Source organism: Daucus carota, chromosome 9 (assembly GCF_001625215.2).
Source record: "Daucus carota subsp. sativus chromosome 9, DH1 v3.0, whole genome shotgun sequence".
Taxonomy (NCBI): Eukaryota; Viridiplantae; Streptophyta; class Magnoliopsida; order Apiales; family Apiaceae; genus Daucus; species Daucus carota.
In genome coordinates, this window is record NC_030389.2 from 42177165 (window position 1) to 42190181 (window position 13017).

The 13017-nt window shown below is 33.0% G+C and overlaps 1 protein-coding gene across 1 annotated transcript; it reads right to left on the minus strand.

Annotated features, from left to right (window-relative positions):
- Positions 1–6593: 6593 nt before the first annotated feature.
- On the minus strand, positions 6594–8639 carry LOC108202100 (stress enhanced protein 1, chloroplastic). Its single transcript, XM_017370479.2, has 4 exons — positions 8475–8639; positions 8289–8390; positions 6930–7108; positions 6594–6830 (listed from the first exon to the last, which is right to left on the minus strand). The coding sequence occupies exons 1-4, from the start codon at positions 8521–8523 to the stop codon at positions 6726–6728; spliced, it is 435 nt and encodes a 144-aa protein (XP_017225968.1). The 5' UTR covers positions 8524–8639; the 3' UTR covers positions 6594–6725.
- Between the last annotated feature and the right edge of the window lie 4378 nt (positions 8640–13017).

Here is a 13017-nt window from a genome sequence, read left to right on the forward strand (position 1 = left end):
GTTCGATTTGAGTGTGCCTCCCTTGTCACCATTTGATTTAAAAATTGATCTTCCAACATCTTAGAAAAGAGGTACTCTTTTTCTTCACTTCTTTTATGATGAACTCCATTTTCACTTTGCATGAATGTGAATTGGCTCTTTCCAGCGGTAGTTATATGTGATCTACAGGCGGTCTTGATAGAGGTAAGAGTAGTAAGTTGACCCCTTAAATTTTTGTTCTTAATTTTACATAATTACATAATGTCGTGCAATGATAAAAAATTACATAATCTGAATATTAATTTTTTGTTTTCTATGTTATCATTTTGGTATTCACTATTCTAATCAAAGTGGACATGACTTATTTATGTTGTGAAACGGTAAAAAATTATATAATATGAATATTATTTTTTCCCTGTGTTTATTCCAATTAATCATCGTTATAAAATATTATATACGACACTCTTACTCTCAGAGCTGGATCCGTCATTGCTACAATTACTTAAAGAAGTAATATAAAAGTTCGCCAAGTTATAGGCCTTGTTATCCGCTTCCTCCATATCTAACGTTTCTCTCATTAAAAGTGTCTATACAAATACAGTGCAATCATCTTCAACAGTAGCATGATAACCTGACAATTAAACATAAATGTATTAAACGAATTTCTTGAACTAAAAGGAGTTCAAAAATTGCACATATAACTTATATTCCCCTTAATCAAATTTTACTTGCAATCAAAACTAAGTAGTTTACACTCTTGATTCCGATTTGTGGAATAGACTTGATATCCCTCATATCTTATGGGACTGTTACTAGTGGATATGACAAGTTTGTACTTAAGTTTGAGGGTGGAAGTAACTAGTTTAAAGAGTTTTCTTTACCTTTTTAAATTACTTGTACATATAGATATAATTATAATTATACTACTCCTAGACTAGTGTTTCTAAGATGGAGTACACAAAGTCACTGGAGATCATCACCAGAGGTAGAAAGCTCAGTGTTGATACCAGCACAAATTTCCTCAAGACTAGTGTTTAGCAGATTCTTATTTAAGTTCTTCGGTTGGGACTGACAGAGATAAACTAAACTTTGTACATTATTAATTCTTCATAGACCATGATAAAGTTATTGGAAACAATTTCGTCTAGCTATGTTGCAATATCCATGTATATACACATATGCTCACTTCTACAAACTAGGCCTGTACAGAATTGCCTAGCAATATAGTTATACTACACCTAGCCTGGTGTTTCTTCTTAGGATGGAGCGGTTGCATACACAAAATCACCGGAGATCATCACCACAAGTAGAAAGCTCAGTGTTCACACCAGCAAAAAAGTCCTTTAGATTGGTGTTTAGCAGATTATTACTTAAGTGCTTCGGTTGGGATTAACAGAGATTATTTATGTTTCAGTGTGATGTTATAGATTTAAAACTCGGAGGTGTATTCGATTGGGATTTTAATGGATTGTTTCTAGTCTATGGATTCTAATGGATTGTATGTGATTTTGATTTTGTGCGGATTCTTGATAAAATGTCGCAGAGTTTATAGGATTTAAGCACAATGCTTCAAAATCTCATTGATTTGGGTGGGATTTCAAAAAACTTAAAATACACTGAACAATGCCACAAAATCCATCATTTTATGAAATCCAAAAAAATACATCAGCATTTGAATACCATAAGATTTTAATGGATTTTAAACAATCACAATTGAATACCATCGGATTTTAAAGTATAATTTAAATCCCAATTGAATACCATTAGATTTTGTAGTATAATTCAAAATCTCAATTGAATACCTCAAGATTTTAATGGAATACCTTAAGATTTTAATGGATTTCAAACAATCCCAATCGAATACCCTCGGATTTAATGAATGAAAAAAAAATGCTTTAAAATCTCAATCCAATACACCCCTCTAAATCTTGTATAAATTCTTCGTAGACCGTAATGAAGTCACTGGAAACTACTTTGTCATGCTATATTGCAAGTTTTATGTATGTTTACATGTACTCACTTCTAAAAAATAGGTCTGTACAGAATTACCTAACAATGTATATATTAAGAAGCAATTTTAGAACTATATGGTCAAATTAGAAGCAGCTTACATATTTATCACAAGGTCGAGTATGACGCTATGAGGTAGATAACCTGTATTAAAGTATTTTTCTTCAAATTTATTTATCTGAACAGAGACAATTGCACAAGATAGTTCTCAATTTAAAGACAGATAAAAGTAATTGACATTGGAAAGATGAAGATGAAATTTAGACTATCATAATAAAGCATAGTTCTAATTAACTGTAATTTAAAATAAGAGCCTATGCATCAACTAGAATATTATCAAAAGGTCCAACCTCATAAGTCACAATCTTTATAAACTATTTATCAAAGAAGTATATGAAAGAAGGATTTCAGAAGTGAAGCTAAAACCAAACTGCATAGCTTCCAATAGCGGTCTAAGTGATGTTCCCAGTATGGAACACATTTAACAAGTTAAAACGGTATTATGAAGAGTTGATTAACACAAAGACGTGACTAGGTAGGATGACTCTGCTAGTGAGTGTGTGTCTCAGGTGGGAAAATTGGTCAAGATGAAATATTCTGCTTTTTACATGCTGTACCAGATTCTTGAACATACCGTGCTCGAGTAGAATAGTTAAATCATAAGGACGTAAGAGTAGTTTATACAAAAGTAGGTAATCAGCTGCCTATTTCTACAACCACAAAGCTACTTAGAAGGAGAACCAAACATAGACGTATTGGAAGACGGCATAAACTAATAGTTAGACACACTAGAAGACTGCATAGACTACTACATAACTTAATTCTGCTGATTCTGTTTCAAATTAATTCCTCGAATAATGCAATTTTTATGAGTGCCTCCTCCACCCCCATTAGTTCATATCCCGAAGAATTATATAATTTGTATACTTGTTAATGAAAGAAGTCATACCAGTGATACGTTGGTTAGCAAACTCCGTATCGATATCGACATCGTTCTGGAAAGAAAGTTGTGCAACATTAGACAGATCGAAATGAGCTTTGGCTTGTCCTGAATATAGACAAAAAATAATTAAAAAAATACACACCACAAGAAATTGTATAGGATTGAAGAAAAAAAGAAACTACTATTTAGGGGCATAAAGATTAGCCCTCATAGACTATGTGATGAATCTGGATAGTTGTTCCAAAGTGGGGAAGAACTTCCACGACTTCAGCATCTTGTGCATGCATGTCCAACAGTGGTTTTCGGGACACAGAAGCACGAAAGCAATTTAATAAACCACAACATGCAGCCATTTTTCTACAACTAAGCTTACCTTTACTATCTCACTCTCACCCTCACCCAGATGCAGATCTTAATAAAAAATTTGTCTTTAATTTTACATAATTACATAATGTCGTGTAACGATAAAAAATTACATAATCTGAATATTAATTATTTTTCGATATTATCATTTTGGTATCCACCATTCGAATCAAAGTGGATATGACTTATTTATGTTGTGCAATGGTAAAAAATTATATAATATGAATATTATTTTTTTTCTTGCGTTCATTCCAATTAATCATCGTTACATAATATTATATACGACCTCCCTTACTTTCGGAGCTGAAAAGACACATACTTGAAGTTCCTCAGTACCTCCAGCAGTTGATGAAAAATCGTGAAATCAAGGACTTTATAATGGCAGATGCCTCATCTTCTTTGTCTGCCTGGCCGTAACTAGTATGAATGTTCATTCCAGTTTTTATCATAACATTATGAAAATACCCTTTTAACTTGTATGCTTCTTGAAGGGCTTTCTCGCTGGTTCCGTTGTCTGTGCACCATTTGGAACTGGAAGCAGCTGACCTCCATTCTTCATACAGCCTTTGGAGGCCAGTCTCCCAGGCACTTGGATTTTTGATTTTGTTTCTGATTGGATTGATGAAGCGAGAATGATGGAACCTATAGTGGACATTTAGGGAGAGCACCCATAATCTGCTGATGCAAGTATGGCCTTGGATAGCATAGGATCGAACGGGAATTCTGCCATTCTTCGCCCAGCTTGGTTAGGCAAGCTTCCTTATTCAGGGCATTAAGCGTGAACAAATCATTTAGAGCATTGATAAAGTCTGGAACTGCGGGTGGTTTAAGAAAGTCGTAGTTCATGAAATCATGATGAATTCTGTAGCATTTCATGATAAGCAGATAGTAGGTTAGAGGCTTGTTACATTCAGGTACTGGGCGTAGTGATGTGGGGGGTTTTCGAGCGGGGGAGAAATTTGGTCAGATGTCTGGTGAATGTAGGGAGAGTGACAATGAGTAGTTTCAAATCCTTACTATCTGTACAGGCTAGCTTCAGGACGGAGATTAGCATGTTAATGGAGAAGCTGGTTTCGTGGTAGGAACTAATAACAGCAACTTGAAATCCTAGAAGAAATCTGTTTGATATCATCTCTTTTAAGAGAGTATCAATGGTAAACGACTTTGTATGTTTGGCGGTGACCAGAGAAGAAGAAGTGACTCCGAGGTCGGGCGAAAGGAAGAGATTGTTAGGCTGGACGATGCCCATCTTGAGGCCTTCAGAAGGTAATTCAGCATGACGAAGAAACTTACAGACATTTAGTGAATCGGAAGGGCAGGCGGACGTGTTTGCGATGATCAGAAATTGATTCTGTGCCACTCGATTTAAGAAGCTATCGAGTTCGAGAACTCTAGTGGAAGGGTTTTGATGTATATCCATACTTGAAACAGGGTATCTGCAATGATTAAACACCATTCATTACACAATCACAAACACATATATACAAATACATAAAAACACACACACCTACACATATATACAGATACATAAACACACACACACTTACATACACCTACACATATATACAGATACTAATATTAAAAAATTATAAAAGTATCAGTGAGGAACTATCCAATGAAAAAAGAAAAAAGACATAATATTAGTAAATGATATTGTTCAGTAAAATTTTACATGTGCAACATAGTGTTCCGTGCAAACAATAATTTTAATATTAATACAATTAATTGCATTGTACAATAATGTTGTGCAAGACATGCATTTACCTTAACAAGACTAAGTCAAATCGACAACCCTAAGTTAGTTGCATTGTAATCTTAATTTGCATTTTGTACTTGTAACACTTAAAGTCTGTAAAAATGTAAATAGAGAGAGTCTTTTCTGTAAACAGTGTCAAGCCTAAGAGTTCTATCTGGAAGAAGATCAAGAAGATCATGCCTCAGAAGAATTATGAAGAAGCTTGGAGTTGAATAATTTTGTTTTGGGAAAAATATTCTAAGTTGAGAACTCTACAAGTCACAGATTAAGTGTTATAGAGTAGTCATTCGAGAACTCAAGAATAACCTATCGAGAACTCAGTCAGGAAAGCTAATTGGAGATATCAGACAAGTCTTTTCTCCATTAGAGAACTCAGAGTTATCGACAAGCCAACATTCATTAAAGAACTTTGAGTTATCGATAAGCCAAAATTCATGAGAGACTCTGAGTTGTCGATAAGCCAAAATTCAGTAGAGAACTCAGAGTTATCGATAAATCAAGGTACGTGGAGTATTAGAGTTATCGACAAGCCAATGTGCCTGTCGAGATGTCGAGTTCTCTACAAATTCATTTATGAAGCGGTCTCATAAAAATATATAACTTATTTAGTAGTATAATTTTCTATTAATTAACTGAAACGTTTAATTCAATCTTTTAATTATAATGTGACTGAATCTTATTTTAATCTAAGTAAATAAAACATATATAGAATTTTTTGTTTCAGAATGTATAGTATACTCGATTTCCGAGTGTATTTTAAAAATTTTATCCCTTATAAATCAGATTACAAAATCAATTATTTATTAGAATATTTAAATTAAGATAACTGTGAATGAGGTTATTTGACTTTGTGTTGAAGTTTAAGAATTAGTGTTTATATTTCTGAAATAATTAAAATTTTAAAAGTGTAGATTTAGGATATTCAAACTATAATGTCACAACAGTAAACATGGGACCTACATTTTTTTTTCAAGTTTAAATATTAAACAATGTATACAATTCTTACTTTTAAGAATTTTATAACATTTATTGCATACAAATATACGTGTTTCATTATTTAGAAAATAATATCTTTTATTACAAAATATTCTAAAATACTTGAAAAATAATTGACACATTACAAAATATTCTAAAATACTTAGAAAATAATATTTTTTTTAATACTTAATAAGTAAATAGTTATTTAATTCTCATGCTATTATTTTGTGACCTTTAATGGATTGGGATCACGATTGAGAATACATGCCCAGAAAACTTTGCATTTGAACTGTTTTTGCTGTGCGGTTGTATACTTTATTGAGTTGATTTCAGTACTGTGGTGATTAAATGTGTATCTCCCCCTGGAAATTGATCTGCTTCAAATTAAACGCGATATCGTCGATTAATTTTTTTACACAGACGATTCGTGAAAAGTAAACTAACACTCTTTAATTGTAGATTCACATAGGCTGCTTAGTGTAAGGTTTAACAAAAGCTTTGAAATCCCCTGTAAATGTATGTCAAACATTCAAAGTAAATGAATTATTATTTGAGAACATTAGCTGACTAGAAAACAAGGAAACTGTTATTATAACAAAACTCCTGTAATATAATCTGATAAAGAAACGGGGATAATAAATTACATTTCACTCAAGATCAGTTGTTGTGATAGCACATCAGGAATACCGCAACTAATCACTTATCAGTTGAGGATTGAAAGATGAAAATGGCTGTTAATACGCCAATAAGTGCTGTTACACCCAAAGCCACTGTTGGCAATGGCGAAGTGAGCCCGAAATTCTGCAATGGCAAAAAATATAATTCAGGGACTCGGCAAAGAGCTCATAAAAGATAAGGTAGCTGCAACTAATTTATTCAAATGATAGTGGTTTCACATACCTCTAGAAGTCCTTTGCCAGTTGATACTTCAACAGTGATAGCCACAGCAAACCCAATCATTGCAAACCGTCCAAGCCATATATCTAAGCCACCAGCTTCTTTGGTTCCTTGCTCACATCTTATAGAAATAACTCCTGATTTCTGTTTAAGTGTCCTTTGTCGCGAAGTTCCTTGAATCACTGAAAACGAAAGCAAAACAGCATTCTTAGACATTAGTACAAAGAAAAGAAGTAAACCCAAATGGGCAAAGCTTCAACTTTATAATGAATAGTCTGAAGTTAGCATGTAACTGGTTTATAAAGAAGCTCAAGTGCATCAAACTTTTATAGAAGCTTTAAATTGCTCAAGTATACTCAGGGAACTTATAAAATAGCATCTTCATTTCATTGTTCTAATAAGCAAATACTTCAACATAAAAGTATAAGGGAATTCTGTTTCAACTTTAGAAACATATTAATCTTTCAATATGCAGCACAAACTTTCAGTACGTCATCGCATATAACCAGTGGCGGATCCAGAATTTTAGCAAGGAGGGGGCTTTATTAATATTAAAAAAATTGCCAAAAGGAGAGCAATTTTTTTTTAATCTTTTCACTTCACGACATCCAAGTCTCATATATATAATGTAAATAGTTTAGTTAATGGGCTGGGCTCAATATAAAAATGAATGCACTAATTTCTGTTGGGATGGGCTCATTGCATAAATAGACAGATTTTAAAAATAAAATGAAGGTGGTATGGACTCAGGGGTGGGCTGAAGCCCCCTGAGCCCCCCTTGTGCATCCGCCCCTGCATATAACTTAGGTTGATTTGGTACTATTATGCGCAAATTTTGGCCGTACAGTGTATCCAGCCGCTATAAACCTGTGAAAAGGCCTGAACTCGCATCCTAAGATTGCAGCCACTAATTCTGCCAACTTATTTACCATTTTCTTTGTATTCAATTCTACATACAGTTTAATATCTCATAAATTGTGTATCCAAGACTAGCTACAAATAGTTGAGTACAATAACGTAAACATTACTATTTACTAAAGCCCTTTGCTCAATGTCGAGAAAGATACATATTTTACAGACCTGCCTTTTATATACCCTTAACTCTTAACTGTCGCGACAAAAGTAATTCTGTTTCTCGCAATTACAGGGTTTTGTAACAGGTCTGAAGACATTTTAAAAAAAATGGTTCGAAATAGAACACGGCCTCTATATGATTCACATAACATCTCAAAACTGTTATTGTAATTCAAGATTAGTAAAGCACAAATCATAAATGCAGAAAACATTATATCAAGAACCAAGAAGCATATTCAATATATACATACAAAATTGAGTAAAATTAGTGAAGAACTAGTTTCTTACAAAGTGGAGAACCAGAGGCAAATGAGGTTCCAATTCGAGCAATATTCGAAATGGGTATCCTACAAACTGGATGAATTCTTGATGCATTCAAAACACAAACATCTGCATTTGTAAATATTAGATAAAGTCGACAATCAATTTTGCAGAAATTTAAAAAAATGAGAAGAGAAAAGGGTTTATTTTTACCCGGAAGTGAAGTGCAGAGAGATGAAGATATTTGAGAGAGAGCTGCCATTTTCTTATTTTCGTTGGAGTTGGAAAAAAGATTTTAAGTAGATTCTGAAATGGGAAAGGTTAGTGAAGCTTTTCTTATGTTGCATCTCTCACCTCTCAATGCCTATCCTTCGTATCCAACCATTTGTTATAGCTTCACAAATTGATAATTACTCGCTCCGTATCCGGAGATGGGGACGCGGCACGGACGTGCAAAGTATAGTTGTGTAATCTATTTTAAAATATTTTTTTTAAATATTTTTTTTTAAATTAAAGTTTAGATGTTATATTTTTATACAGAAAAAGAAAATCTCAAAAATAAATTATGGAACTATATTATATAAGAGTATTGAAATGCGTGTCAAGCAGTTAAAAAGAAACGTATAGAATTAAATGGGACAGGGAATATACAGTTATTATTATTGCCCCTTCCGATCAATATGATATTTATCTCCTACTCATAATTTTTAATTCGGTTTTTCTATGGTGTGCCCATGGGCACACACTAAGCACCAAAATTTATGAATTTGGATGGTTTTTATTGGCTTAGCTTCTTTAATAATGATGGACCCCCCTGCAGTTGCAACAACCACACCAATCAAAACTCTCCAATTTTATAAATGTTAGTGCTTAGCATGTGCCCATGGGCACACACTAGCCAAACCCTTTTTAATTTTCTTTAATTATACATGGATTGAAAAATTAAAATTCATGCATTTTTTTTATATAATACATGGTTGAAACTCTAAATTTATGCAATTTTTTTAGAGATAAATAAAAGATATTATCAAATTATTTTTTAATATGAGTGAATTTTTAAAGAATAGCAACAAATTGAGTTGGTGAAGTATCTACTATGGTAATCTGGAGACTTACCTATCATATCTCATTTAAGTAAGTGGACAATTATGCTACACTGGATTATAAAAAAAATAAATATAATTGATACACCGGATTATTAAAAAAATAAATAAATTGAGTTCGGGTTATTTACGAAATTCAGAGTTGGTCACATTTTGTATAGACTTATCTAGTTTTCTGAAAAGCTTGACAATAAATTAACAAATTTTGATTTTTTAATATTAGAAAAAACAAAAGAATCCAAAATTACAAAATGGTTACTACAATTAATACTTTTCGACCAATCAGAAGCCACCCAGCAACACTCCCATTAATCAGAATTCAGAAACCTTTCACTTGTTTCTCCATTTTTCTGTCTTGACACTAAGTGGGTGTTTGGCTAAAGCACTTCTCGACTTAAAATTGGTAAAAACCAGCTTCACTTATATCATGCCTGTTTGGCAAATTTTAAGCAGCAGTGAATTAAAGTAAAAGAAGCCTGGGAAAAAAGCCAGCAAAGCTGACTTTTTTTTTGCCTCAACTTCTCAGCTTCTCTTCTTGTTGCTGCTCTGTTAGGTTTGATAAGGGACAAGGCAGTACAGTTGTTGGTGTAGTTACCTTAACTACAATTGTTGGTCTTTAGTTATCTTGTAAGAACTTTTCTATATTTATTAATTTTTTTCTATTAATGCGGAATTTAAAATTTTGTATCTATAAAATATTTCATGTCTAAATAATAATAAATCTTATAGTATTATAATTTATTTTTTAAAAGAAACAAATTATTATATTACAAAATTATGAAACTATACCAACTTATAAGTTAAGTTATCCAAACACTTAAATAACTTATAAGTCATGGTATCCAAACACCTATAATAACTTATAAGTCCAAACCAACTTATCACTTTTAATCCACTTCTTTACTTTAAATAATAAGTCACTTCTTTTAAGTCCAGCCAAACGGCCCCTAAATCATCATCATCATCATCATTTCAAAGAAATGGACTTTGGGCCTGAGCTCAAGATAAAGCCCCAACTGGGTTTTTTTAAGTTTCGCTAATAAACAGTCTGAGCCCAACAATCCCGCCAACCAATTTCAGAGTATGAGAGAGAATGTGTGAAAGAAAGAATGATACCATCTTTTTTTATAAGGAATCTCCTCTCGACCCGTTCTATTCCTGTTATATTATTTGTGTGTGTGATGTATATACTGTACTCAAATATAGGTCGCTTGATTTTTTTCACGTATTTTTAAGTTTATTGACCGAATGCTTAAAATTATTGTTTTTAAAATTTTCTTTTTTTGAATATAATATCAATCATATATATTTATTCAAAAAAAGAAAATTTTAAAAATAATGATTTTTAACATGCGGTCAAAAAGACTTAGAAATGCGTGCAAAAAAGTCAAACGACTTATATTTCAAAACAGAGGAAGTAGTGGTTAAAAAATACTTCCTCCGTCTCTTTTTAGTTGTCACATTTCCATTTTTGTTGGTTAAATTGACTAATTTTTTACCAACGATTATAAATCACTATTTCATTATTTTAAAAAACCGAAAATTACATATTAAAGTAGTCTAAAAATTATTTACATGTTTTTTTCATTTAACCAATTGATAAAATGTTAAAATAATTCAATCAAATTATGATCAATATGACCCGCCGCAAAACCAACTAAAAAGAGACGGAGGGAGGATGGAGCCAAGTAAAACACCCGTTGGAAGCGGGATATTATGGGGCCGTTTGGGTGAGCTTAAAATAAGTGCTTCTTGCTTAAAATAAATAAGTGGAGTAAAAGTTAGAAGCAAGATAAGACTTATAAGTGATTAAAGTGTTTGAGAAATAAGTAGAAGCCCTGAAACAAAAGCTAGCATTCCTAACTTTTTATAAGTGCTTCTTGACTTATTACACAAACGGTACGAATAAGTGCTCTTAACTTATACTACCTCCGTCCCATTTTATGTGAACGGGTTTGACTTTCACGGAGATTAAGAAAAAGGTAGTAAATATAGTTGAAAAATGGGTAAAGTGATGGGACCTATCAATATTTAATAATAGATTTGAGATAGTGGAGAAAAGTAGTGGGTGTAATAGTGTTTATTTAATAATGAGAGAGTATAAAATATAGAGTTAGTGGGTGTAATAGTGAAAAGTAGTGTTCAAAAATAGTAAGTATTTTAGGTTCATTCTTTTTGGGACGTCCCAAAAAGGAAATGAGGTCACATAAAATGAGACGGAGGGAGTAATCCAGAAGCTGGACTTATAAGTGCCAGCCAAACACCCACTATATCGTGGAGCTGGGTAAAAAACTCTGCGGAGGTGGGGTACTATCAGATTCATATAGACATAAACAAAGAAACAAAATCTTACCAACATAAACAGAAAAGGATGACAAAGCTTAGGGACCCTTCTTTCTTTTTTCAGAAGCTAGAGCCTAAGCAAGTGTTATCAACTTTGTAACTGGACCAGCAAGATCAACCGAGCATCAGCAGGTTATCCTATACTTTGGGTCGTGTTTGAAAGTTAGAGCCTTAGAGGGCTGGGTCTGGATGTTTAAGGTGTTTCAGAGGTTTGATCATTTCAATCTGTTAATGCAGATGTTTGATAGTTAGCGTATTGAAAAAGATTTGGATTAAAAAACTAATTTTCAAAAAGGTTACTTAAAAGGAATTTTTGGGTCAGAAGTTTTCACACGTGTCATAAAAATTAAACAGATATTTTCCAATTTTTTGTGTAAGAAACCATTAACTCAATCCACCGGTCAAAACCTCTATCCTCTGTGTCAATCAGTTTATCAAAAACATGTAATTCAATTCGCTAACTGCTAATTCCCGAATGTTGGACCTTTAACTTTTTACTTGTCATTCACTTTGTTTCTTATTAATTGTTGTCTTGTATATTAGCCTAGGAGGCTAGGAGCCTAGGACCATCAGAAACTTTTAAAAGTGAGTTAGTGTGGAATTGAGGACCATGGTTGAAAAGATTTTAAGCTGCCAAGTCATACAGCAAGTACTGTTACATAAATCTCTGCTTCCATCCTTGATCCTTGCATGTGTTTTAGATGAATGAACCTATGATTGCTGAATTATTTGTACTGCAAATTTAACCACCATAAACGTACCAGTCACAAGGCTAACAAATTTCGATATCTAGTACATGCACTCCAGCTTTTTGATCAATGTCAGCAAGACTTCTCTGGTCTTTTCACTTTTCACATGACCCAACACCAAGCTCCTGTCAGCTGTCCTCATGTTCCCGAGTCCTTCGTCAAAATCAGTTTGCGGAGCCCTAATCTATATATATTCTGCATTATTTCTAAAATATTTAATTTTTTTGAAAATCTCCACTTGTTCGTTCGCCTATAATTTACAGATTTAGAGTCGCCAGAGTTAAATTGTCTGTGTGCACTTGTGCATTTTGAGGAATTATATAGTAAATGAGTCTTTCTGGTTGTGTGCTCAGTGACAACTACTTTTTACTTAATTGGGTTGAAGCCGATAGAAATTCACCACCTAACTAAAAAGTGGTTAAAAAGTGGTTGTTAGTGTGTGTCCATGGTCACACGCAAGAAAATCCGATAATAAATAAATTTAGGTTCAAGTTTTAAGTAAGGGGACTTATTGTAACAGATAATTGCAGCACTGAAAGTTTATATCTGATCCACCTAATT